This window comes from Antechinus flavipes, chromosome 6, assembly GCF_016432865.1.
Source record: "Antechinus flavipes isolate AdamAnt ecotype Samford, QLD, Australia chromosome 6, AdamAnt_v2, whole genome shotgun sequence".
In the NCBI taxonomy this organism is placed as follows: domain Eukaryota; kingdom Metazoa; phylum Chordata; class Mammalia; order Dasyuromorphia; family Dasyuridae; genus Antechinus; species Antechinus flavipes.
Window position 1 is genome coordinate 212,595,009 of NC_067403.1, and position 25,679 is coordinate 212,620,687.

General features: G+C 38.3%; 1 protein-coding gene and 1 long non-coding RNA gene across 2 annotated transcripts in view; one reads left to right on the forward strand and one right to left on the reverse strand.

Moving 5' to 3' along the window:
• DKK3 (dickkopf WNT signaling pathway inhibitor 3) overlaps window positions 1-25,679 on the reverse strand; it is a 63,630-nt gene that overhangs the window by 4,282 nt on the left and 33,669 nt on the right. Inside the window, exons 5-6 of the mRNA XM_051965721.1 lie at window positions 2,995-3,087; window positions 291-435 (exon numbers count right to left, since the gene is read on the reverse strand). Coding sequence (XP_051821681.1) covers window positions 291-435; window positions 2,995-3,087 — 238 coding nt within the window. The remainder of the gene's footprint in view (window positions 1-290; window positions 436-2,994; window positions 3,088-25,679) is intronic.
• LOC127540831 (uncharacterized) lies at window positions 17,857-19,350 on the forward strand. Its single transcript, XR_007948295.1, has 2 exons — window positions 17,857-18,058; window positions 18,685-19,350. It is a non-coding gene; the product is annotated as an uncharacterized LOC127540831 (long non-coding RNA).

The window sequence follows — 25,679 nt, forward strand, 5'->3', positions numbered from 1 at the left end:
GGAAAAACTGGGATCAATACATTGAGAAAAATATTCTTACATTTAGTTCCATCCCAAAATGGAGTGGAATACCTTAGTCTTTCCTCAATGTTTCAGGGATAGTCAGGAATATTGTGGAGTGGATTGGATTAGATAGTTAGGGTCCCTTGAAACTTTGAGATTCTGTGGTTCCAGAAATAATAAATAGTCTTATTGCTTATATCCTATTGTCTGATACTGTCTTACTGAAATAGGGCTTCTCAGACCTACAGAAAACAACTCAAACTGAGACAGAAGAAACCTTTACCTACCTTTCTGAAAAGCACAGCACAGACCAGGCTGGCAGCCTTGCTGGTTGTCACAGATGGTCCCGTTACTACCTTTTGAAGCATCTTTTACACAATGACCCCAGACGCAAAGCTGGTCTCCACAGCATTCGCTATCTCTTGAGCAGAGCTTGAGAAAAGTAACAAAAAAGGAGGGGAAAACATGAAATGAGGGCCCCCAAGCCTGAACAGAAGTTAGAACAAGACAGAGATAGGGAAAATAGGTGGAACTAATGGATTAATAGTAAATGGCAAGACTCTGAGCTCAGTCCCAAGGATATGGAAAATTCTGCATATAAAACCAACAGTGAACAATAAATTTGGATTGGGAGAGAGGCTCACCTTAGAAAAAACTAATGTACCAGATTTATGATTTTGCAGAGTAGCTCAATTAGGACCTCATTGATTATTCACATTACAAACTGATTATTTGAAGAAATAGCAAAAAAAGAAAAAGAAATAGCAAAGTCAGCTTAATAATTTAACTTTGAAATTTTGCTAACGTCAAAATAACCATGAATTTGAATTCAAAGGTCCTGGGCCTATATTTAGGCACTACCATTAACTATAATGTACTGGAAAAGATACTTTCCCTTTTTTGAATATCAGTTGCTTTATCTATAAAATGAAAATTATTTCACAGGATTAATCTGAAGAAATTGCTTTGTAAAAAGCAAGTGCTATGTAAATGAAAGTGCACATAATCTGTAAATCCTCAAACTGCAACCACTAGAGTAAGGATTCACTATTTGACAAAAACTTCAGGAAAAACTAGAAATCAGTCTTGCAGAAATTAAGTCTCCCACCAAGATTTATACCATATACCATAATAAGCTCCAAATAAATATATGACCTACGTCTCAAAATCAAAAACAAAATGGAAGAGCAAGGAAAAAATCTTCTGCATCAATGAGGTGGGGGAAGGGGGATATTCTCAATCAGTCAAGGGACAGAAAGGATTATAAAAGATATAATAGCTCATTTTAATAACATTAATTTGTACAAACCAAAATAAGATAAAAATGAGCAGAAAAGAAATTAATTGGGGAAAAATCTTTGTAGCAAATTTCTTTGTTTAAGGTCTCATTTCTAAGCTATATTAGAAACTGATTCAAATATTGAAGAATGATAACCATTCCCCAATAAATAAATTGTCAAAGGCTACAAAAAGTTAGCTCTCAAAGGAAAAAAATCAAAATGTCAAACATTGTGTTAAAAAATGCTTCAAATCACTAATAATTGGGAAGATGCAAATTACAACTTTGAAATTCTGCCTTATACCTATCTTATTAGCAAAGGTTCCCCCCCCAAAAAAAAGAATAATAACAATTTTTAGAATGGCTATAAAAAGAGAGGAAAATCAGTGCATCAGAGAAAGAATTATGAATTGGTCCAGACATTTTGGAAAGCAATTTGGAACTGTCCCACCAAACTCATTAAATTGTTATGTACTCATTGATTCAGTGATATCATTAATAGGTCTACACCCCAAAGATATCAAAGAAAAAAAAAGACACCAAGTAAGCAAAAAAAAAAAAAAATTAGGATTTATGCCAGTTCTTTCTGTTTAGAGGAAAGAATTGGAATTAAGGGCAATTTTCATCAGTCAGAATGGCTGAACAATATGAATGTAATAGAATATTATTGTGTGATCAGAATAATAAAAAAGATTTCAGAGAAAATGATACACAAGTTTCTGGACCTAGCAAATATGTAGACTTTTTTCGCTAGACTATACTTGTTTGTTAAAAGAATTGCATTCTTTTTTGGGGGGCAAGCAGGTAAGGAGATTTAAGAGAGATGGGGAAGGTAGTGATGATGTTGCCAAAAAAGAAATCAAGAAGGGGCATTAAAGTAGTTTTAAAATGCATGAAAAAGCATAGAAGAAAGCTCCTAAGGAATAGAAAAACAGGACAGTTTTGAAAGTAACAAGATGAATTTATTATATATTTTTAAAAAGCAAATTGTATATAATAGAGAATTTTTCTCTTTGTATATGGAGTTTAGGGAGGAGAGTATTAAATTCAGAATAATATTTTGTTCAAGAAATGGGAGTTATTGCTTTTATTAAGTATTGTATAATAAGTATTTAGTAAGTATAATTTACTAAGAGTTTCTTACTAAATAATAAGTATTCTTATTTCCCAAACATGTCTAGTATATTAATGAATGTATTTATCCCTATGTTATTGGCAAATAACTGATTACTCTAGATATCTAAACAGTCTTCAGGGGCATTTCTCTACAAGACCTTCCTTCTTTCTCCAACTCAAGTTAAAGGCTAAAGGTTTAAAGCAGGAACGAATAGCCCCACAAATCTCCAATCTGGTTAGAATGCAGAGGTGCTACTGGTCCTCCCCAACTTGATATTCCAGTGAAGAAGGAGTCTGTATTATTGGAAACAGACAGAACTGGATTTAAGAGTTTTCTCTGCAGACTTATTTCTCCCATCATCTGATCCCAAAAAATTGTTATCTTTGGTATTTCCAGGAATACTAAGAGTTGTGGAGTGCTCACTGAGCAGTGTACACAGGATTTTGGAATTGTGACATTTTCCTAAGAGGATGGACTCTGGTGAGCCAGAAAGGGCGAGTAACGTCAGATTTTGAAGTGTCTGCACAAAGATTTTTAAGCGAGCCAGATCAGGGGAACTGTCATTGTCAGGTCTTTCCAGAAGTTGGGTACTTACTGTTTGTTGGTTCTTACAGAGTTCACAAGTATATTCAAAACTAGAAAACTGGCAGTATCTTCCTGTCCCACAGTCCTCATCAATGATACACTCCTAGAAGGGGAAAGAAACTTTGTTAAATCATGAAACAAAATGGCTCTCATCACCCAGACTGGGTTTTTAATTGACTTGTTGCTAAAAGGCATCCAGGAAGAAATTGTAGCAATTGTATATACACATTAGTTTGTCTCATTTGAGACTCAGAATAAAGCTATGAGATAGATGCTGCCATTATTCCCAGTTTACAAAACTGGGAAACTGAGACTGAAGTGATTTTCCCCAGAAAGGTAGGATTTGGGTATAATTTCTTCTGACCCCAAATCTAGAATTCTTCCTTCTGTACCTTGTGAATAAAAGTACTGTCAATCAAGCTCTTTGAAAAATCTATAATGACATTAGAGTATAGTTTAAATAATCACTATTACATGCTAATGAGTAAATGGATGAAGAGTCTAAACCAAATTCTACAAACCCTTGTTAAGTGCCTACTGTGGGCAGAACCCTGTGTTCCATGCTGGGGAGGAGATCAAGTTTAGACAAAACATGGCTTATTCTCCACTTTCAGGGATCTTCTGTGCGTTTACTTTTCAACCTATCTTGTCTAGGAGGCCGGGACTTAGATCTCTTTCCCAGTACAGGTCTTGGTACTTTTTAATGACGTTGTAGAATTGAAATTAAATTGAGCTTTGAATAGTAGGGAGACATAATGAATCAGTCAACTAGAGTGTAAATTAATACATGCTAAGTGCCTAAGAGGAGTGTGCCCAAGGTACTATGTGAGCTCACTGCCAACAGGAACCACAAAAGGTTTCCTGGAGGAGGCAGCATTGGGGGCAGACCTTCAATGATAGGGAGAAATTCAACAGTATGAGGGGACAGCATTTCAAGCAGGTGGAACAGTCTGAGCAAAGGCCCTGAGAAAGGACAGCATCGAAAGGCTGAAGAGAGATGGGATTTGGCTAGAATGCAGACTATGTAGAGAGAAATAAATAATGCAGGATAAAGCTGAAACAGAAATATCCAAATACCCCACTTCTAAGTGTGACTCAACTTAGAGTGAAATAATAAAATATACATGGGAACTGTTTAACAGAATAAAACTAAAACATAGATAAAATTACTTTTTTTTTGCTGAGACAATTGGGATTAAATGACTTGCCCAGGGTCACACAGCTAGGAAGTGTTAAGTGTCTGAGCCAGATTTGGACTCAGGTCCTCCTGATTTCGGGGTTGCTGTTCTATCCACTGTACCACTTAGCTGCCCCCAATAATATTACATTTTAAAATTAAATCAATATGTATTTTGCAGGAATTCTTAGTATGGATTAGTGGCTCCACTGCTTTGATTTTTTATTTGTTTATTTTTATTATGCCCCTGATTTGGAATACTTGAGTGGTATCAGTTTAGAAGGGTCCTCAATGCCTGAATTCATTTCCAGCAACTGTCCTCATGCTGTACCCTCAAAAAAGGACTCTGCTGCTGAATGCTCCCCAAATTTGGTGACATTGTTTGGTTTGTCATCCCTTTGCCTTGTTTTAGTATTTTAATTATTTGTTCCTTTTTCTTTCTTTCTTTAATCTATCTACTTAATTCTTCCTCTCTTTCTTTCCCTCTCAGTTAAGTAGGCAAGGCCTTTGCTTCTCCTTCCTTTTTAACTTGTTGGTTTTTTAAAAATTTCACTTGTCTAAACCTTTTCCTTAAAAAAAAAAAAACATTTCTCATCCTCATTCTCTTAGTAATTTACCTTTTCTTTCAAACTTTTATTCCTTAATTCATGACTATTATACTTAGTTGGTCTTTTAATCTCTATATTTTTCATGGAATTAAAACATCTAAGATACCTATTTTAAGTTCCCTATTCTAAATAACCACTGACTTACAAATATTGCTCCCAGACCCTGTTTTTTTCCTATAGTGTCACTTACTCTTGGAAATACCAGTTTGTGCAGATGATGGAGGGGATATTGCCTCCTGGTAGGAATTTCCCATATCTCTCAGTGTACAGTTCATTATTAACCTTTGCCCTCCTTTTAGTAATTTCTTCCCCATTTGCCATGAACTCTTGTCCCTGGGACCATGCCTTCCCACACTTCTGGATGTAAGTTGTCCCCAGGAGTCCCAATTCTTACCCTACGGCAGGATAGGTGGTATCTCTAAGCACCAAATTCTTGAGATTATTCCCACTCCTAGATCTCCATCTCTCTTTATGGATCATGTCTCTTCCCCCATCAATCAATAGTACTCCATGCCTCCACTGACACAAAATTTCCCTTATACAATCCCTCCTTTCACACACTTTCCTGTAAACTCTTTTTTTCCTGTGAGACTACAGGAATTATTTCCCTTTTTAAAAAAATAATTTATTTAAAACTTAAATACAAAATAGAAAGAAAAAACAGAAAAGGAAAAAAAAGATCATTGTCATGTGTACAGCAGAATATAAGAGAGCATTCAAAATATGAGACAATAAATTTCCATTTCAAGAAAGGCTATACATATTAGGTTCAGTTGTTCATCTTTTTTTCACTTCCCTGTAGGTTTTCTTATGTTTTCTGCTGTGCAATTTTTGCTTTATTCTTTCTTCCCCTTTCTTCCTCCCACCTCCATATGTACAAATACATATGCATAGATATCTATAATCCTATACATATATACATTCATATACATCTATGCAAGATTACTGTACTTGTTTGTCCTTTGTTTTTCTGAAGATGGATAACATCAGCCTTCATAAGTCTGAGTATTTCTTTATATTAATTATTCTAAATAGTCTAAAACAATATTAAATAACAAATGACATTGCAGTTTCCCTATTTTTTCTCTTTTGATTAAATCTATTTCAGATTTAAATTTTTCTAAGATAAAAGATTACTATCCCTGCTTTTTATTTTCCTAATAAATTCTACTCCCTTTTATTGTTAATCTTTGATTTTATTAGATATATATATATTCTGCTCTATCTTCCTCCTTTCTCCTCTTTTGGGTGTAATTCAGTCTGACAAAAAATATTGATTCATCTCTAGGCAGGGTATTCAAGATATTTCAGACTTCTTTCTCTATCAACACTTTTATTTGTCTTCTGTTTTCACTCTTGTCTCCTTATATAATTTTAGAAAGAAATCTCTTAATGGTCTCTCTGTTATTATTTTGTTGTATTTGTTTACCTTTCTTGTATTGCTGTTAACTGGGGTGTTTGAGAAACAAATAATTTGTTCAAATCTGCTTTTCTTTCTAGAGAGAAAACTTTATTTTCCCCCATTGCTCACCTTCTGACTCCTTTCCTTTTGGTGACAGTTTTCTTGTCGGGGAATCCATTTGCTCCTATGTTGGGAAATTCAGGTTTCACTACTCATAGTCCTTGCCCCAGATGACTTGTGAGAGAACAGAACTGGCCCCAACTAGAAGCCAGACTCTTTTCCTCAGCCTTAGTGGAGTATCAATCAGTCAGTTGTCAGCTACAGCACAGAGTACTGCCCCAGGGGGGGGAAAAAAAGCTTCTACCTTTTTATTTTCCATGGCACTAGGAAAAGAGTTGTAATCTGTTGCAAGCCTATAGGTCAGTTTATGCATCCCTGTCCTTGTGGTGGGTGACAATGGAGGGGTGCTGAGGGAGCTTCTTAGGAGTTTGGGGATTAGCCTTCTCTGCTATTAGTTAATTGGGCTTTTACTTCATTTAGGTTGTTGATGACCTAGTAGAAGTAGCTAAACTTGCTTTAGCCCTTGAGCATAATTTCTATTTTAGAATGTACGTGTAAGAAGTCATGAGGATAGGGGAAAATGTTTAATCTTCCATCTCATTCATCCCATCAGATAACGTAATTTGGTAGACCTGTGGTCTAAGATTTTGAACAAAGGGGTAACATTTCCCTTCTCTGTATAAACAAACAAACAAATTGTACCCTGTTGTGTGTTTAAAGGATGTGTTTAGTGTAGAGAGAGAAGAAGAAGGAAATAAAGGCAAGGGAAAGAGGCAAATGATATTTTTTAAGGCAAATGATATTTTTAAAATGGAATCCACAGGCAATTGTAATTGATAATGTGAGCAGAGGGAATAAAAAAGGGAACAAAAATAATGCTAGTAATTCATGAAATAAAGAATTGTTCATTCCGGGAAGTGGGGGATGATGTTTCACCCACTTCATCAAAAGCACCCAATACCATGGCCAGCATATGGATCGGCCTTTCCTTGAGGTCCCCAAAAGTTTCATTCAGGGACCAACTTGCACCATCAGAATCTAGCAAGTTACTTTCCAGTGCGTCTGATCTTAAAGGCCCAATTAGTATTTTCTCAAGTGTTCCTCCCTAACAGCATCCAAACAACAGAAAACCTAGGACATTGGAGCCAAAGAATATAGGGACTCATGATTTTCACACTATATTTAATCCCTCTCCAAAGCTATTCTTCAGTCATAAGGAGACATCTAATTGGAGAACATTTAGTCTGATTCTATCATATTACAGATAAAGAAACATAAGTGCATCAAGGAGGACTGACCTACTTACGGTCACATAGAAAATTAATGGTAAATACGGTCTCACTAATGCATTATTGGTGTTGTGAATTAATCCAACCATTCTGAAGAGCAATGTGGAACCATGCTCAAAGGCCTTTCAAAATGTATATTCTTTAATCCAGCAATATCACTGCTAGATCTATATCCCAAAGATATCCAAAAAAGGGGAAAAGACCTATTTGTACAAAAATATTTATAGCAGCTCTTTTTGTGTAGCAAAGAATTGGAAATCAAAGAGATGCCCATCAATTAGGGAATGGCTGGATAAGCTGTGGTGTATGTTTGTGATGGAATATTATTGTGCTATAAAAACCAAGGCAGGATGATTTCAGAAAAAACTTACATGAACTGATGCAAAGTGAAATGAGCAGAACCAAGAGAATATTTTACACAGTAATAGTAATATTGTAAGATAAAGAACTGTGAATGACTTAGCTGTTCTCAGCAATACAATGATCCAAAACAATCCCAAAGGACTAATGATGAAATATGCTATCTGCCTCCAGAGAAAGACCTGATATTTTTTCAATACAGACTCAAGCATGATATCTTCTCTCTTTCTCTTTCTTTCTTTCTTTCTCTTTTTCCTGCTTTTTTTTCTTTCTGAGTCTTCTTGTACAAAATGACTAATTAAGAAATGTTTTTACATGATTATACATATAAAACCTATATCAGATAGTTTTCTGTCTCAGGGAGTGGGAAAGGGAGCAAGGAAGGAAGTGATAGATTTTAGAACTCAGAACCTTAAAAATATACCAAAATTGCTTTAAAATGAGAGAAAGGAGAAAAATAAAAGATTGTTTAAAAAAAAAAAAAAGGAGGGGAGGAAGAGGAGGAAGAATACTAAGAGAAGGAGTTGGTTTTTTTTTTAAGTCTACCCAATGTTTTTTTTCCCCCACTACAACACCTGCCTCCTACTCTCCCACCCCTACAAAGTCAAAAGCTTATATGCTGTGTCCTTTACTTGCACACACCCTAAAAGCGTAACAGATACTCTAAGGATTGGTTTTAATACACTGAGCAGATGGATTTAATTCATAAGCTAATTAGTTCCAGACCTTACAGTGAGGACACAGGAAGAGTTAGTCTGACTTGCATAAAGGCTGGAGAGAAAGGAGAGAGAGAGTCAATGTTAGGGAGAAAGGAGAAGAAGGTGGGGGAAAGAGTAAACAAGAAAGGGAGGGGGAGAGAGAAAGGGGAAGGGAGGGAGATGAGATAGAGGCAACCAAACAGCCTTTCCGAGTCCCTGAACCAGGAAGAGACCTTATGCTTTTGTCAAATAAGTACCAACCTTATGGGAAGGACAGAAAGATGAGCCTTGCTCCCTTAGCTCTGACCTGGGCAGGGACTACTTGAGCAGTCTTTGTATTGTGGCCACTCCCAATTCCCAGACTTATGGAATATTAATAAATAATCCTGGCCTCCAGGGGCTTCTCAGCCTTTCTGGCTGACAGGATAGGGGCTCCCTGAGCATTTACATCTGCAAATGAAGAAGGTGAGCCAGAAGGGTTTATTGGTGAAAAGCTGACAGAAGCTTTTCCCAGAAATTGCATGTCAATGAGATTTTTTTATGTTATTATTACTAGTACAACAACTTTATGGGGCTCTGGTTGAAATCTACTGCTTGATGGCTGCAGCAGGGAGTTAGTGCTGGGGGTAAGGGGTGGGCAGAGAAGGAAAAAATGGTGCTTTGGGCAGGGAGTGAGGGGAAGTATCTCCTCAGAGTAGCCAGATGGCCCAGTGGATAGAACACCAGCCCTGACCTGAGTTCAAATCTGGATCATATATTTAACACTTCCTAACTGTGTGACCCTGGGTAAGTCACTTAACCCCAATTGCCTCAGGAAAAAAAAATCACCTATTACTACTCACTGTGTCCCCCAAATTATCACCAAATGGCAGCTGAGGATCTTTCCCCTTAATCACATAGTGACATGGCTGAACAGATGAAGGACAAGTGGCTATGCCCAGGCTTCTGGCAGCTAGGAGAAGAGCCAAACCAGGTAGAGCTGGAGTATATGCCAATAGAACCACCATAGAGACCAACTCAATGGATCGGCCATATGGAACAGTGAGAGGCAAGAAGGGACAAACGCTTTTTAGTGTTAAGTTACAGGATTGAGTCCCCGGCATTCTGCTCTCGAGCTTTCAGCAAGTCTTCCCTTCTCCAGGCCCCCATCCCCGTAAAATGAGGTTTTCCTTAGCCCCAACTTTCTAGGTCCAAGTTATTCAAACGTGTCTACAGGGCAATGAGCCAAAACAGTCAAATAACTACCTTGGCTGTGAGAAGCAGTTAAAGAGCATGTGTTGAAATACAGTGAAACTCCCCCTTGTACCCCATTAAGTACACTGTCACAAAATTGTAAGATTTGGAGTCTGGAAAGGATTTTAGGGATCACATAGGAAGACTGTATGATGAAGTCAGGAAAGTGACTGGCTAGGGTCACACAGAACCAGAATTTGAACTCAGGTCCCCTCCTTCCAAATCTAGTGCTTTTTAAACTATACCACATACTCACAAGTTAAATACTGGGGAGTGGGGCAAGGGGGAAAGAAAGGAGAAAAACATAAGCAGGAGTTAATAAGACGGCAGGAAATACAGAATTAGTCATTTTAACCATAAATGTGAATGGGATAAAGCTCCCCATAAAGCAGAGGCGGATAGCAGACTAGATTAAAAGCCAGAATCCTACAATATGTTGTTTACAGGAAACATATTTAAAGCAGGGAAATATATCCAGAGTAAAGGTAAAAGGTTGGAGCAGAATTTATATGCTTCAGATGAAATCAAAAAAGCAGGGGTAGCCATCCTTATCTCATGAAGCAAAAGCAAAAATGGATCTAATTAAAAGAGATAAGAAAGGAAACTATATCTTAAACTATACCACAAGGGGAGAGACTGATTGGAAACCCAGGTTTTAAGAATCTCTCTCTCTCTCTCTGACAAAATCAGAGTCTAGAAAGTCCAGGAAGATGGTATTCTCCCATTTAATCCACCCACCAGCAATCAGATAGTAAGTGCTTGGTGTGTGCCAAGCACTGTCCTTGGTACTAGGGACACAGAGACAAATAATGAACAATTTCTGCCCTCAAAGGGTTTCCAGTCTATATACCAACACATGCTGTTCTCAGTTACCATTGCTCAGCAAGGCTCCATCACTAAGCTGCGTCCATTCAGCTCCAGGGTTGCCCTCTGCTGACTTGGCACAGCTGGCATAGCTAATTCCCAAGACAGATGAGATGAGTCTGCATGAACTCTTCCTCCTGATTTCAAACTGGGTCTCGGACATTTACTAACTGTGTGACTCTGGGCACTCTGCCTCAGTTTACTCAACTGTAAAACTGGGATATAGCACCTACCTCACAAGATTATTAGGAGGATGGTAGGAGCTATATAAATGCTCAGTTGTGTCTGGCTCTTCATGATCCCATTGGGGTTTTCTTGGCAGAGATACTGGAATGATTTGCTTTCTTCAGCCCATTTGAGAGATGAGAAAACTGAGGCAATCAATCAAATGACCTGCTCAGGATCACACAGCTAGTGAGTATCTGAGGCTAGAATGTAGGAAGATGAGTGCTTCTGACTCCAGAAACTGGTACTCTAAGCACTATGGCACCATCTGCCTGCCCTAGAGATGGTGCAACCCAGATGGGACTCGAACCCAGAATCCCCCACTCTGAACATCCGTTAGACTACTAGGTTATTATTATCAGTGGGAAGAATGGTGAATTAGGAAGCAGAGAAGCTGCATCTAAATCCCAGATTTCTTTTAATGACAGTGATAATTGTGAGGATCCAATGAGAAAATATTGGCAAAGTGCTTTGCACAGTATCTGGCACACAGGAGGTATCCTATAAATGCCGGCTTTGCAAATGTTTTGTAAATACTAAAGACAAGTGCTACGTTGGGGGAGGAAGCTGTACCCTTGGACCCTTGAGGTGTCCTACACACAGTAGGTAATTTTTTTTAAAAGCTACCTCCTTCTCCAACTGGTGAGTTCTTCCTCCAAACCTTCATTTGAGGAAGTCCTCAGGCCAGCCATGCTCACCCTTGGTCCCTGGACAATTTTCCCACCTCTAATCAAAGTTTAGTATTTCCTACAATTACTTCAAACCTTAATTCTGAGAAAGGGCCCATAGGTTTCACCAGACTGTGAGACTGTGAGATGGGTCCTTGGCACACAATAATGATGTGAATACTTATATAGTATCTACTCTGTGCAATCACGGTACTGAGTGCTTTACAATTGTTATCTCATTTGGTCCTCACAATGACTATGGGAGGTAAGTGCTGCTATTATCCCCATTTTACAGATGAGGAAATTGAGGCAAGCCGGGGTTCAAGTGACTTGTCCAGGGTCACACACCTAATCAGTATCTGAGGTCACATTTGAATTCTAGCATTCCCGATTACAAGCTTTATCCACTATATCACCTGGCTGCCCAAAATAGGTTAAGAATCTCTCCTCTAACACTACAAGTTAGTAAAAGAAGTTCCTCACTAGGAATTCCTTCTATCCATGAAATCATGTCAGCAGTCAAAAATAAAATTAGTTTTGAATGTTGGAGAAGTGCCTGAACTCCACACTATCCACAGAAAGTTTGAGAAGACATCTTGAGGATCCCTGCAGGATTTCCATCTCTTGTTCCATCACTTCAAATCAAGGGCCCATCCCTGAGTTGTCATGGAATTCTCTTCAAGATATCTGATGCCCACAGATGTCCAGTGTCATAAGGAGTAATAGGAGTGAGTCCCTCTTGCTTCTGTCCAGGTAACTTTACCATAATCATCTTATAACTTTTAATATGTCCCATTTAGGAGAAGAACATGCATCCCATAGCCAATAGGAAAGGAAAGCCATTCTATATACCAGTAAGTTAGAGTGCTATTGGCTACTGCCATAGGTACTGAATTTGAGTCCTTCTCAACCATGCTCATACAAGAACAGAACAAACAATAAATTTCCAATTTTTTTTTTAACTACAGGAAACAAAACTGACCTTTGATAGCTTGGTCAGGCACAAGATACCTTCCAAACTCTTAAATGAGCTCATTGTCCTGATGATGGCTTGCTGACTATAGTTCATTTCTCAAACCCTCAATATTCCTTTTATCACATCCCAAAAGAATATAAATTTCTTGCAGGCAGGAAAATAGATAGATAGATAGATAGACTGAGAGACAGACAGACTGAGAGAAAGAAGGAATTGGGTGAGTGAGTGGGTAGATGAATGGATCGATAGGTAGATATATAAGTGGATGATGGATGGATAGGTAGACAGATGAAGAGAAAGAGACAGAGAGAGATGAGTGGGTAGGTAGATGAATGGGATGGACAGATAGATGATGGATGGATGAGTAGGTAGATGAATAGATAGATAGTAGATAGATAGATAGATAGATAGATGAGTGGATGAGTGGATGAATGGACAGGTAGGCAGATGGAGATAAAGAGACAAAAAAAAGAGAGAGATGAGTGGGTAAGTGGATGAATAGAATGGAAAGATGGGTAGATAGACAGAAAGATAGATAGATGGATTGCTAGATAGATAGACGGATGGATAGATGAGTAGATGGGTGGCTAGGTAGGCAGATGGAGAGAAAGAGAAAGAAAGATAGATGAGTGGGTAAGTGGATGAATAGAATGGAAAGATGGGTAGATAGACTGATAGACAGCAAAACAGATAGATTAGATGGATGGATGGATGGATGGATGGATGGGTGGGTGGATGGATAGGTAGGCAGATGGAGAGAGAGAGAGATGAGTGGATAAGTGGATGGATGGGATGGAGAGATGGGTAGATAGACAGTGAGACAGACAGACAGATAGATAAATGATAGATTCATACTTTAAAACATTTAGTGTTTACTATGTGCCAAGCACTGTCTAAGATCTGGTGATATAACTATAAGCTAAAAAAGATATTTACTCTCAAGGAGATTACTTTCTAATGAGGGAAGACAAAAAAAAGGGGGGGAGCTTTGGAAATGGGAGGAGATTAAGGGAAGAGGAAGGGATAGAAAAGTCCAGAGAGTAAGAAATGAGCACTTATGAAATAATAGTCTAGATCAAGGACTTATCAATCAGGAAAGCAAGGGGATGACTAAGTTAGAAGGGTAAGAAGTAGAGCTATGAGTAACGATTTGCATTTACAGCCCCCCCCCATTTTTTTTGTAACATATCTACCACATAGTAGATGCTTAATAAGTTGATTGAATTGAACCAAGCAGTCAAGAGAGAGAAACTGTGTCTTCAGCTATCCTCCCTTTTCCTCCACTCCCACAAGAAATAATCCAGAGATAACCCAAATCATATATAGATTATTGCTTTCTTGTCAGGAAAACAAGCTATATATTTAGAAAACTCCAGCTCTCAATTCTCCGCCACATTCTGGTCCATGCTTATATTCCACTGTGGAAGAAGGAGAGAAGATAAATGGGACAAACGGAATTGTTTCGGCTTAGATACTTTGCCAGGAAAATTTCTTTGGTCTCACACACTGTCATGAAATAATGGAAAGAAACAGCAAGAAACAAAATTGTTCTAAATCTCCCATTTTCTAGTTAGAGCGAACAGAAGGATGTTGATAAACAAGAAGTCAAATGCCTAGTGTAAAGTATATGAAGGGTTTGGATCACTAACATTCCCAGAAGCCAGTCTAGTCACTAGGAATGGTAACAATGTCATTCAAGCTTGAACCTCCCGGCTGGACTTGTCACTAAGCCCAGTCATCTTGGAGAGTTCCTCCAGCCCTATGCAATGGGTCATCTCCTCAGGGCAGTATCATTGACTGTCTTAAAAACCCACCAAGGACGCCAAGCCAATTTTCTAATTACTCACACCAGAGGCTGGGATTCCATGATTCATCTGTGACCCAGGCCAATTTAGAGAAAGTTCTAAATGGGGAGAATTCAGGATGGTTGGATCCCAAAGGGGGAGAAGAGAAAAACTGATTATTTAGAACCCACTTAGTATTCGATTAACTGGGATTTTTGTTCTTTCTGTTTTCAGGAGAATGAATTATTAAGTAAACAGAGAGCAGGGTTACATGACAAAATAAGCAAGCGTGCTCCCCCTTCTATGTTTCACCACCCCCCCATCTCCCCAGAGATCCAGCAGGAGCTTCCACCACTAGGAAAATATTCTGTGATGGTCAAGACTGGGGTGGGAAAGTAAACAGAAAGGCGTTTTGGAAAGATTTCTAACTTCAAGGGCTGAAATGAAAAAAGGTTTTCTGGTGACCCCTCAGTGAACCAAGATATCACATTAGCTAGTATCCTGCTCTGTCAAGCCCTCCACTGTCTGAGCTTTGACTAAAGCAGAAAATATGTTGATGTTTTTCCTGTCAGGGAATTCAGTCCTGATGGATTAACTGAAAGAAATCGTTCTGTAATTCCCTATTCCCCCAGAAAGATATGGCTTAGATCACTGCTTTGCCCCGAAGTAGGGGAGGAGTCTTAGCTTCCTGAAAATCATAAATAGCTGGTGATCCAGTGGACAGAGTTCTGGTTCAAGAACCAAAAAGAACTGAGTTTAAATTCAGCCTCAGGCAGGTATTAGCTGTCCAGACAAGTCATTTAACCTGTTTTACTTTATCTGTGAAATGAACTGGAGAAAGAAATGGCAAACTGCTTCACTATCTTTGCCAAGAAAAGCCCAAAAGATATTGTGAAGAATCAGACACAAATTAAAATTTCTTAGCTACAAAATGGGGATAACAGCCAATACCTTCCAAAGTTTTTACCAGGATCAAATGAGATCATATATACAGAGTTCTTGACACCGTACCTGGTATATAACAGGTACTATATAAATGCTTATTCCCTTTCCCTTAGAAGATCCTAACCTGTACAGTAGAAGGATTGCTTAAGTACAAACATAATAAACAAAGTTGAATTTGGAATCAGGAAAACTTGAATTCAAATTTTACCTTTGAGACTTATTAGCTGTTTGAATGTAGAAAGCTGATTAACCTCCTCAACCTCATTTTCCTCATCTGTAAAATGGAAATTATATTGCCTACCTCATTGAATTGTTGAGAGGTTTGAATATTATATGAGTTAAGTACCTTGCAAATCTTAAAGAAATAATTGAGGAAGAAAAGGAGGAGGAAAAAGAGGAAGAGAAGAGGGAGGAAGAAAAGGAGGAGGAGAATATGGAATAAGAGTTAGTCTCAAAGTCGCAAAGAGCTGAGTTCAAGTCTTGCCTCTGAATTCATGATGGCTAGCAATTTTGGCTGTCACTCAGTCTGTCAATGAACCAGGTAACTCCTTGAATCATAGAGTTAAAGAGGGAAGGGAACTCAAAAGTGATCTTATCTAACCCCTTAATTTTATAGACGAGGGAACTGAGATAGAGGAAAACTGTCACTTGCCCAACCAAGATCACAGGTATTAAATTAGCCCATCAGAGGTAGCATTTGAACCCAGGTCCTATTGTAGAACAATTGCTGATCTGTCCTGAGAGAAGAAGCCACCTCACCAGGAGTCCCCTACAGCAGTGAAGTCATGGACCCAAAATCACTATAACTGAGTCTGGCTCTTCTCCCATTTTGCAGATGATGGAACTGAGATCCCAAGGGGGAAATATCTCCCTCAAAATCATAAAGATAGCAAGTAAACAAGCAGGATCCAAACCCAAAACTCAGTACTCCAAATCCCAGGTTCTTTCTACCATCTTCTTATATAGCCCTGGCCTGTGGAGGCTAAGTGCTCCTGACTACCTGAGAGGTCTGGTCACAAACCCAGGAAATCCAGAGAGGCAACGATGGGAGGAGACATAACTGCACACGTGGAGATTCCTGGCTGAAACTCCCTACCAGAAGGGCTTGGTGAGCATCACACCTGGAAGAGGGAGGCAAGGTAGCACAAAAATGAATGGGTACCATCCCACTTCCTTTATGAAAGCACCAATGATACCACAATCCTCTGAATCCTTTCTCAAGGTGCTCATGAGAAAGTGGTGCCCCATTCCTTGCCCCATTACCAGCTCGGAAGACACCAAATAATCCCTATGCTCTTCACATACAACCTGGGAGGGACAAATCTCTCATATTCAACAACCAACCCAACACTAGAAATTAATTTATCTGGCCCCATAGGATGGGATGCTTAAGAAAGGAAAGAAGTCCCTGTGAATTCCTAAACAGGAAATGACTAATCTTCAATTCCAGAGTAATAATAACTAGGATTTAAATCTGCAAAATCCTTTACAAACATCATTTCAGTTTATTTGCACAACAAACCTGGGAGATAGATACTAATACTCCCATTTTGCAGATGAGGACATTGTGGTAGACAGATATTAAATGATTTGTCCAGGATCACACAATTAGCAAGTGTTTGAAGCAGGTTTTGAATACTGGTCTTCTGATTTTACGTCCAATGCTCTATTCATTTTTCAACCTAGTTGATTTTTTTATTGAAGCTTTTTTATTTTTAAAACACATGTAAGGATAATTTTTCACCAAACCTAGCTGATTTTTAAGAGACAAACAATTCTGGGGCAGCTAGTTGATGTAGTGGATAGAATCCTGAAGTAAAATAGTTTACTTGCTATCTTTATGATTTTGAGGGAGATATTTCCCCCTTGGGAACTCAGTTCCATCATCCGAGAAAGGAAGGAAGAAAGGAAGGAAGGAAGGAAAGAAGGAAGGGAGGAAGGGAGGAAGGGAGGGAGGGAGGAAGGGAGGAAGGGAAGAAGGGAAGAAGGGAGGGAGGGAGAAAGGGAGGGAGGGAGAGAGGGAGGAAGGGAGGAAAGGAGGAAGGAAGGAAGGAAGGAAGGGAGGGAGACAAAATTCATAAAATAGAAAAATCACTCAGGGTGAACTTGATCTCATGTCTCCCTAATGATCCCTTTAGACTAGCACTATCTACATCCCATTCTCTTTGGAATCTCTTGGGCAGCAGCTGCATGTGATTATTTAATCCATTCAACTCCAATATTTACTGAATGCTTATTTTGAACTGGGAGATGTGAAAGCAAAAAAATTAGTCCAGAGAACATCTCCTAAACCAAGCATGTACACTAGAAACAAGCACAAATTTCAGATTTCCTATCCCTCACTGACCAAAAAAAAGGAGAGTTTGAGGCACTCCCCTAATCCCCAGCCATATGCTCTGGGAAAAACAGCTCACCCAATGCTTTTGCATCCTCAGCCCCTGAGTCAGCTCAGGTATGGAAGCTAAGGCTGAAAATCCCAATGGAAGGAAGGAAGGCAGCCAGCTCAGGGGGAAGAATCAGCCTTTGCACAGCTGTCTGCAACCAATAATTGGGGCCTGGCCACTCTAAATGTGGTAGAACAGCAGTTACTGAGAAAATGAAGTAGAAGAGGGCTCAGGAGAGAAAAGGCAGAGGATGAAATAAGTCCAAACTCAGTGCAAAGGGCAGAAGGAGGAATTACATGGTAGAGTGAAAGGGTGAAGGGAAGAAAAGGAACCCAAGTTCAAGCCCTCAGAGCTGGCTCTGTGTCTACAGATTGAAAGAGAACAAGGGCATCCAAGCATAGGTAAGTGAAATGCATTTCCAGTTGGGGAAGGGATGGGAATGTTCCAGTCACGTCGTCCCCAATAAATCCTTCTGCAGAGGGGATGTGAACTCTGGCTCATTATTGGTTGGAAGTTTTATCATCATTTGAGCAACTATGATAACCAAGTCCTGGCCAGTATAAATATTTGGTTGGCACGGTGCTGAGCTCCCAGTCATTTTTCAGTAGGGAAAAAGATTGAGGGGAGAGGAAATGAATATTGAGTCTGGAGGTGATTTTAATTACAGGCAAGTACTGATATGCTTGTGGGAGTAGCCCATAACACAGGGCAGCAGCCAGACCCAAGGAAGCCCTTGTTTTCTGCATTTTTGTAGGAGTCCAGCTAAGCAAGAAGGGTCTGGTAGACATCACAGATCAATAAGGTCACCTGAGACAGAGAGGAGGTGGCCATCAAGGAATATGGGAAATGAGTGGCAAGCTGGCCAGGGACAGGAAAAGAAGGGGTCTTTGAGAAGGCAGGGATTCTAGTCCTCAGTCTCTGTTTCCTCCTCTAGCTTATTCTTTAGAGATTTAAGTGACTGATGGTGGGCTCCACCAGGTTAACTATAATCATGATTTGCTTTTTTGCCTCCGCTTCAAATGCCTAGAAAATGTCCCTCAATATAAAAGGCATCAAACTTTCACACAGGACATCGAAGCCGCCCAATGCAAAGCCAAACAGCTGAAAGAGAAGAAAAGAATATTCAAGAGTTTTTGCCAAGCAAAAGCACCCAAAATTCTACAGGAAATGGGGAAGAATTAAATGGAACGTGTATAGGATTGAACACAGGTGGAGCTGGGTGTAAGCAAGCCGATGCTGGAAAACTTCCTACTGTCTGCAATTCCTGAACATGGCTTCATTCCCAGTCTGAAGGCTAGTATGTGGCTGAGGAGAAATTACCCACGCTGCTAGTGGAGAGTGAGCCATGAGCCCTCTGAAGTCTCCAGAACTAGCTCTGTCCCCCATCCCATTGGAATACGTGTGTGGAAGGTCCTCTGCAGGAAATCGTCTCTATTCCTGGTGCTAGGATATGAATACCAAGACAATAAGGAAAAAAGGAATAGGAAACGGGCAAAACAAGACGATGTCTTGATTCCTTTTGGTGAGCTGGGGGAGCCTGTGCCTTTTACCAGCAGCTGAGTGATTTCTGAGCTTTTGCTCAGAAATGATACTCCAACTAAGCCTTTTAGTGCTGTTCCCAAAGTGTGGTCCCTGGATTCTTGGGGGGAGATCAAACTTATTTTCATAATAAAACTAAAATGTTATTTGCCTATTCAAATACTCCTCCCTTTTCTAACTGGCTGAAGCCAAATTTTTCTATACTTGAACCAAAACAACATATTGCAACAGTCTGAATGCAGAAGCAAACACCAGAATGCAGCTGTCTTCTATTAAAGCAGACATTAAAGAGATTAGCAAAATATGTAAAACAATGCCATTCTTTTCACTAAATGTTTCAGTTTTAGAAATGTCATTTATGCAAATATAGTGTAATTCTAATGAATTAATAAATATAAATTTTAGAAATGTATCTATTTTAGCTTCCAGTATCATAAATGTAGGTAGATATTGCCTACATAAATAAAAGTGCTTCAGAGCCTTAATTAAGGCCTAGAGGATTAAAAAAAAAGTGGGAATGAGGAGGGAGAGAACTTTAGGAATGGGGAACAGCCTTTACAAGGAGGCAGGAGAGAAGTTGCTGAAAGGGTTTTTGGGGCAGCTGTGTTTTCCTTCTGAAAGAATCCCTTCATTCTGTTGCTATGTCAAAAGGCAACCATGCTGAGCTGTCCTGTTATACACATGCTCGATGGTCCAGGAAAATACTCCAGGATTAATACTAATGCTATCTGCCAAATGCCCATCAATTCCATTTCATGCTTCCTAAGAATACAAACATGGCACCCTCTCTGCACTTACTGCCCCCATCCAGACTAACATTGGTGGGTTGGTGCCCAGAGGGCTAGTTACAGCTACTTTTAAGGTCATTTATACTTCTAGAACTGCAAGGTTTCCATGTCCTTTCTTTCTCTAGAAGGGGGGCACTCATGAAGTTGGCCATGGGCTGTGATAGATGAATTGCTTTCACGATCATCTCAGCTGGCTCTTCTAGGAGCATGGTATCTCAATTACCTGGAACAACCCACTCCTAGACTGGTCATGCAGGTCACTCTGGTCCCAAAACTCATTACATCTCAGGCTCAGCTGCTCTTTAATTAGACCCTAAGTTGCCCAGTTGTTTGTGGCCACTAGGCTCCTGTCATCTTAGGCTGGATGGGTTCCTCAGGCACCATTTTTCATGGGTCACAGCATCTCTTTTGGATGAATCAATCAACTGGTTTTACTCTTCTCTGGACAATGACTATCTTCACTACCCTCATGCCCTGGCTTGAATGTTTCTGTGCTCTCTTGAGCTTCAGTATTGTCCCATTTTGGCAAATATGACAACTTTTCTGGTATTGGCAGAAAGCGTTAAAGGCTTCAGCCACTTCCAGAAAGGAGGCAGAAGAGGTTCAATTCTTCTGGTTCAGTAAAGACTTGGGTCACAATGAAGACCCAAGTTATACTTCCCAGATTCTTGTTGAGGTCTTATTCAGATTGTCAATTGGGGTCAAATATATTAAAGCCTTCTCTGCCCTGAGGCAAACTTATTTTCTGGCTAGCCTCTTCCTAAGTGGTTGAGCTACTCAAACCTCAGACCCTTCTGAGGTGTGGAATATTGCTCTTAAATCTCAAAGGATTCATCCTTTACATGGCAATATTTCAGCTTTGCTCAGTCAAAAAAGCGCAAACTGATACACAAACATTAGGCCCTTTCCTGAGTAAATCTCACCATCAATGTCACAAGAGGTGGAACTCAGAGAGTGATCTTCCCTATTACCAGAAGGTCAAAACAGTCATTGGAATTATCAAAGAATTTCTTCATTTCCTCAGATTCTCCCAGGAAACCTCTCTTTAGCAATCTCAAGTTTCTGAAGGACAGCCATCGAAGGCATTACGACTGCAGCATCATCAGTGCAGAAATACACTAGCTCCATTTCTTACCAGGAAATATGGTGAACTTAATAAATTGTGTTTTGTGTCACTGGAAATAAGATTTTTTTTATTGTTTTTTTTTCCCCTTTACAAAATAGTGCAACAAAGAAACAAGGCCTATTTAAATTAACTACTATCACCTTTTTATAATTTTACCTTGTATTTTTCTATGTAAGCACTTTCAATTTTTCCATTTTACACTTATCTCTGCTTCTTCTTCCTACCTCCCTATACCAAACTTCAACTAACATATTGAAATCATTTACTTTTAGAGATAGGTAAGGGTTTACTCATTATATACAAACTTGCAGTTACAAGAGTAGGGAATAAGCATTTTTATAGCACTATGCTAAATGCTTTTCCCCCCAAATATTATGTCATTTGATATTCATAACTATCCTAAAAGGGAGGTCTTAATATTATCCCCATTTTACAGTTGAAGAAACTGAGATAAATAGGGATTAAGTGATTTGCTCAGGATCACATAGCTAATAAGTATCTGGGGCTGGATTTGAATTCGGATCATTCTGACTCCAAGCCCAGTATTCTAATCACTGTAGGTCTTCATCTCTTATTTCTCTGTTATCCTTTTTATAAATTTTCTGTAGCATCTCAAAAAACTTTGCTGGCTTTCTTTCTGGCCTTGGGTTTTTAAGGAACAAGCTGCTTTACTCTGGTTTCTCCTCATGTCTTTAACCCTATATGTAAGCTTTTTTCCATATTAGTCATGCTGTAAAAGAAAAATAAAAAAAAAATAGAAAAACTATGAGGGAGAAGGTAAACAAACAAACAAAAAAGACAAAAATAGCATGCCTTTATCTGCATTCAGTCTTCATAAATCTCTCTGGATGTGGTTGGCATTTTCTATTTATGGAAGCTTTTTTTTCTTGCTGAAAAATTCAAGATTTCTTGGCAGCTCCTTGCTTATACTATCATAAGTAAGGATCAATCAGGCAGCATTGCCACCCCTTCCCATAAATCCCTCAGCTTTTTTCCCCTTCTATTTCCTTGAGCTATATTGATGCCTGGGACAACATAGGACAACCTTATCTATCAAAGTAAGAACATTGAGAGGATTGAGCAATAATGGACCATAACCAAGGGGTGGTTTCTTGAAAAACTATCACACAAATCACCAAAGAATTATCTTATAGAACTAGAAAAAAATAACAAAATTCATCTCATGAAAAGTCCTATCTCTTGTGGCATTCATGACCAAATTTACTTGGAAAAGGGCCTGAAGTTTGCGTATCAGTCTTCCCCCTTTGACTAAATAAAGTTGAGACATTGACTAAAAGATGATATAGAATTTGGAAGATCAAAAGATGGAAAAACAAAAGGGAATCAATGGAAAAAATACAAAGGAGGATAACCTCACAGTACCAGACTTCAAACTTTTATTATAAAATAAGAATCATAGATCATTTTGGTACTGACTAAGAAAAAGAGAGGTGGATCAGTGGAATAGATTAGGAAAACAATACACAGATTTCCCCTTATAAAATAGTGCATATCTCTAGCAAGTTAGTGTCTGATAAACCCAAAGATCCAAGCTCTGGAGTCAAAAAACTCAATATTAGATAAAACTGCTAGGAAAATGGGAAGCATTTTGGCAGAAATAAGATATATAACAATATTTCACGCCACAGATCAAGAAAAGGTCAAAATAGGTACATGATTTATACTTAAAGAATATCATAAATTAGGGAAGTATAGGGAAAATTTACCTATGAGATCTATGATTAAGAGACAGTATTATGACCAAAGAAGAGATAGAGAATTATGATGGTGATGATGATGAAATGGAAAATTTTTATTATGTAAAATTAAAAAAATTTTACACAAACAAAATCAATGCAGCCAAAATTAGAAGGAAAACAGAAATGAGGCTTTGGGAAGGAAGGAAAATGTTAGTGAATTTCTCTAATAAAGGTCTCATTTCTCAAATATATGGAAAACTGAGCCAAATTTATAAAAAATAAAAGCCATTCCTCAATTGACAAATGGTCAAAGGATATGAACAGGCTAGTTTTCAGAAGAAGAAATCAAAACTCTCAATGGTCATGAAAAAAATGCTTTAAGTGATTAATAAGTAGAGAAATGCAAATTAAAACAAATGTGAGGTACATCTCAAATCTATCAGATTGGCTAATGTAATAGGAGAGCAAAATGACAACTGCTAGAGATGTAAAAAAGTAAGTATATTTGTTAATATACTTATTATTAGTAAAGTTGTGTACTGTCATTTTGGAGAACAATGTGGAGCTATGCCCTTGGCTATAAAATTATACATACCCTTTGATGCTGAGATACTATTACTAGGTGTATATCTCAAAGAGATCCAAGAAAAAGGAAAAGGAGACTTTATGGATAAAAATTTTTATACCAGCTTTTTTTTTTTTTGTGGCAAAGAACTAAAAATGGAAGGAATGGCTACCAATTGGGGAATGGCTGACCTAGCTGTGGTATGTGATTTTGATGGAATACTATTGTGCTATAAGAAATAACAAGGTAAATAGTTTCAGAAGAACTTGGGAAGATCTTTATGATCTAGTGCAAAGTGAAATGAATAGAACCATGAGAATATTGCATATAGTAACAATAACTTTGTAGCAATAATCAGCTATAAATTTCTTACCTACTCTGATCAATATAAATGATCCAAGACAATTTGAAAGGACACATGCTAAAAAAAATGCTATCCAACTCCAAAGAATGATCTGAAACTGATTATAGATTGAAACTTTTTCCCCACTTTATTTTTCTAGCTTTTTTTTAATAACACAACTTATATGGTAATTTTGTGCATGCCTTCACAATACAATCAATAATCACCTACCTGGCAAAACTGAGCATAATCCTTCAAGGGAAAAAAGGAGCATTCAATCAAATGGAGGACTTTTCAAGCTTTCTTGAGAAAAAGACCCAGAACTGAGTAGAAAGTTTGGCTTCCATATACAAGACTTAAGAGAAGCATAAAAAGGTGAACAAGAAAGGGAAATTATAAGGGATTTATTAAAGCTAAACTATTTACATTCCTTTAAGGGAAGACGATACTTGTAATCCATAAAAACTTTCTTGTTATTAGAGTAGTTAGAAATACATATACACAAAAGGCATAGGTGTACATTGAATATGAAGGGATGATATCTTAAAAAAATAACATTAAGGAATAAGAAAGAGAAATAGACTGGGAGAAAGAAAAAGGGAGGAGCAGAATGGGGGAAATTCTCACATTTTTAAAAAAGGCAAAAAATTTTTTACAAAGGAGGGGAAGAAGGGGAAGAACAGGAGTGGTAAGTGAACTTTACTCTCATCAGAATTGACTCAAAGAGGGAATAACAAACTTATTTAAATGGATAAACAAATCTATCTTAACCTGCAGGAAAGTAGGAGGGGAGAAAGGATAAGAGAAGAAGTGGGATAATAGAAAGGAGGACAGACTGGGGGAAATGGCAACAGTAATGGTAATGTGAAGCAAAACATTTTTGAGTAAGGCCAGAGGGAAGAGAAAGAGACAACAGAATAAATGGGGATGGGGTAAATAGGATGAAAGGAAATATATTTAACAATCCTAACTATGAAAAAAATTGAATCAAGTTTCTCTACTGAAGGCCTCATTTCTCAAATATATAGAGAATTGAATCAAATTTACAAAAATAGAAGTCATTCCACAATTTATAAATGATCAAAAGATATGAACAATTTTCAGATGAAGTAATCTAAGTTGTCTATAGCCATATAAGGTGTTTCAAATCTATTGATCTAAATTTTAAATTTAATTTTAAAATACTACTCATTTTAAATTTGTAGTATTTAAAATACTATATTTTAAATTTAAATTTGTAGTATTTAAAATACTACTCATACCTATTAGATTGGCTAATAGGACAGAAAAGAAGAATGACAAATGTGGGATGGGATGTGGGGGAAATGGGATATTAATGCACTATTGGTGGAGTTGTGAATTGATTCAACTACTCTTTAGAACCATTTGGAACTATGCCCAAAAAGGTATAAAACAATGCACACCCTTTGATGAATGCACTACTACTCTTGAGCTTGGGAAGGACTCTAAAAGTCCCAGACCGGTGTCGTGAGGTATCTCAAAAGAATTTGCAGTTTTGAACGCATCTCCTAATCAAGGGACAAAGATTAATTGAAAATAATGTGACGCCATTACAAAGCCATTACAGATTCTAAGGGAACCCAGTAAAGAAACTGAAGCAAGGAAATACACATATAATTTTCAATCACAGATATGCTAATTCTATGGCTCATAGTAGGGATAAGTGATCTCCCGAAGGGGTGGTTCTCAGCTCATCAGATTATTACTGACAACATTACCAGTCAGTAATGACTTGAGGAATAGTCTCATTCACTATTGTCTCAGAAGTTTCCTGAAGCCAGAAGCTATTTGGCTAAGAAGTGGCCAGAAAGAGATAGATTACTGTGCCAGTTTCCTGAGGCAGATTCCAAAGCCAAAAGACCCAGGACTACTGACCCATTAGAACAGAAGCCCCCCAAAGTCAGAGGATCACAAAATCACATTATATCCCTACTACTAGT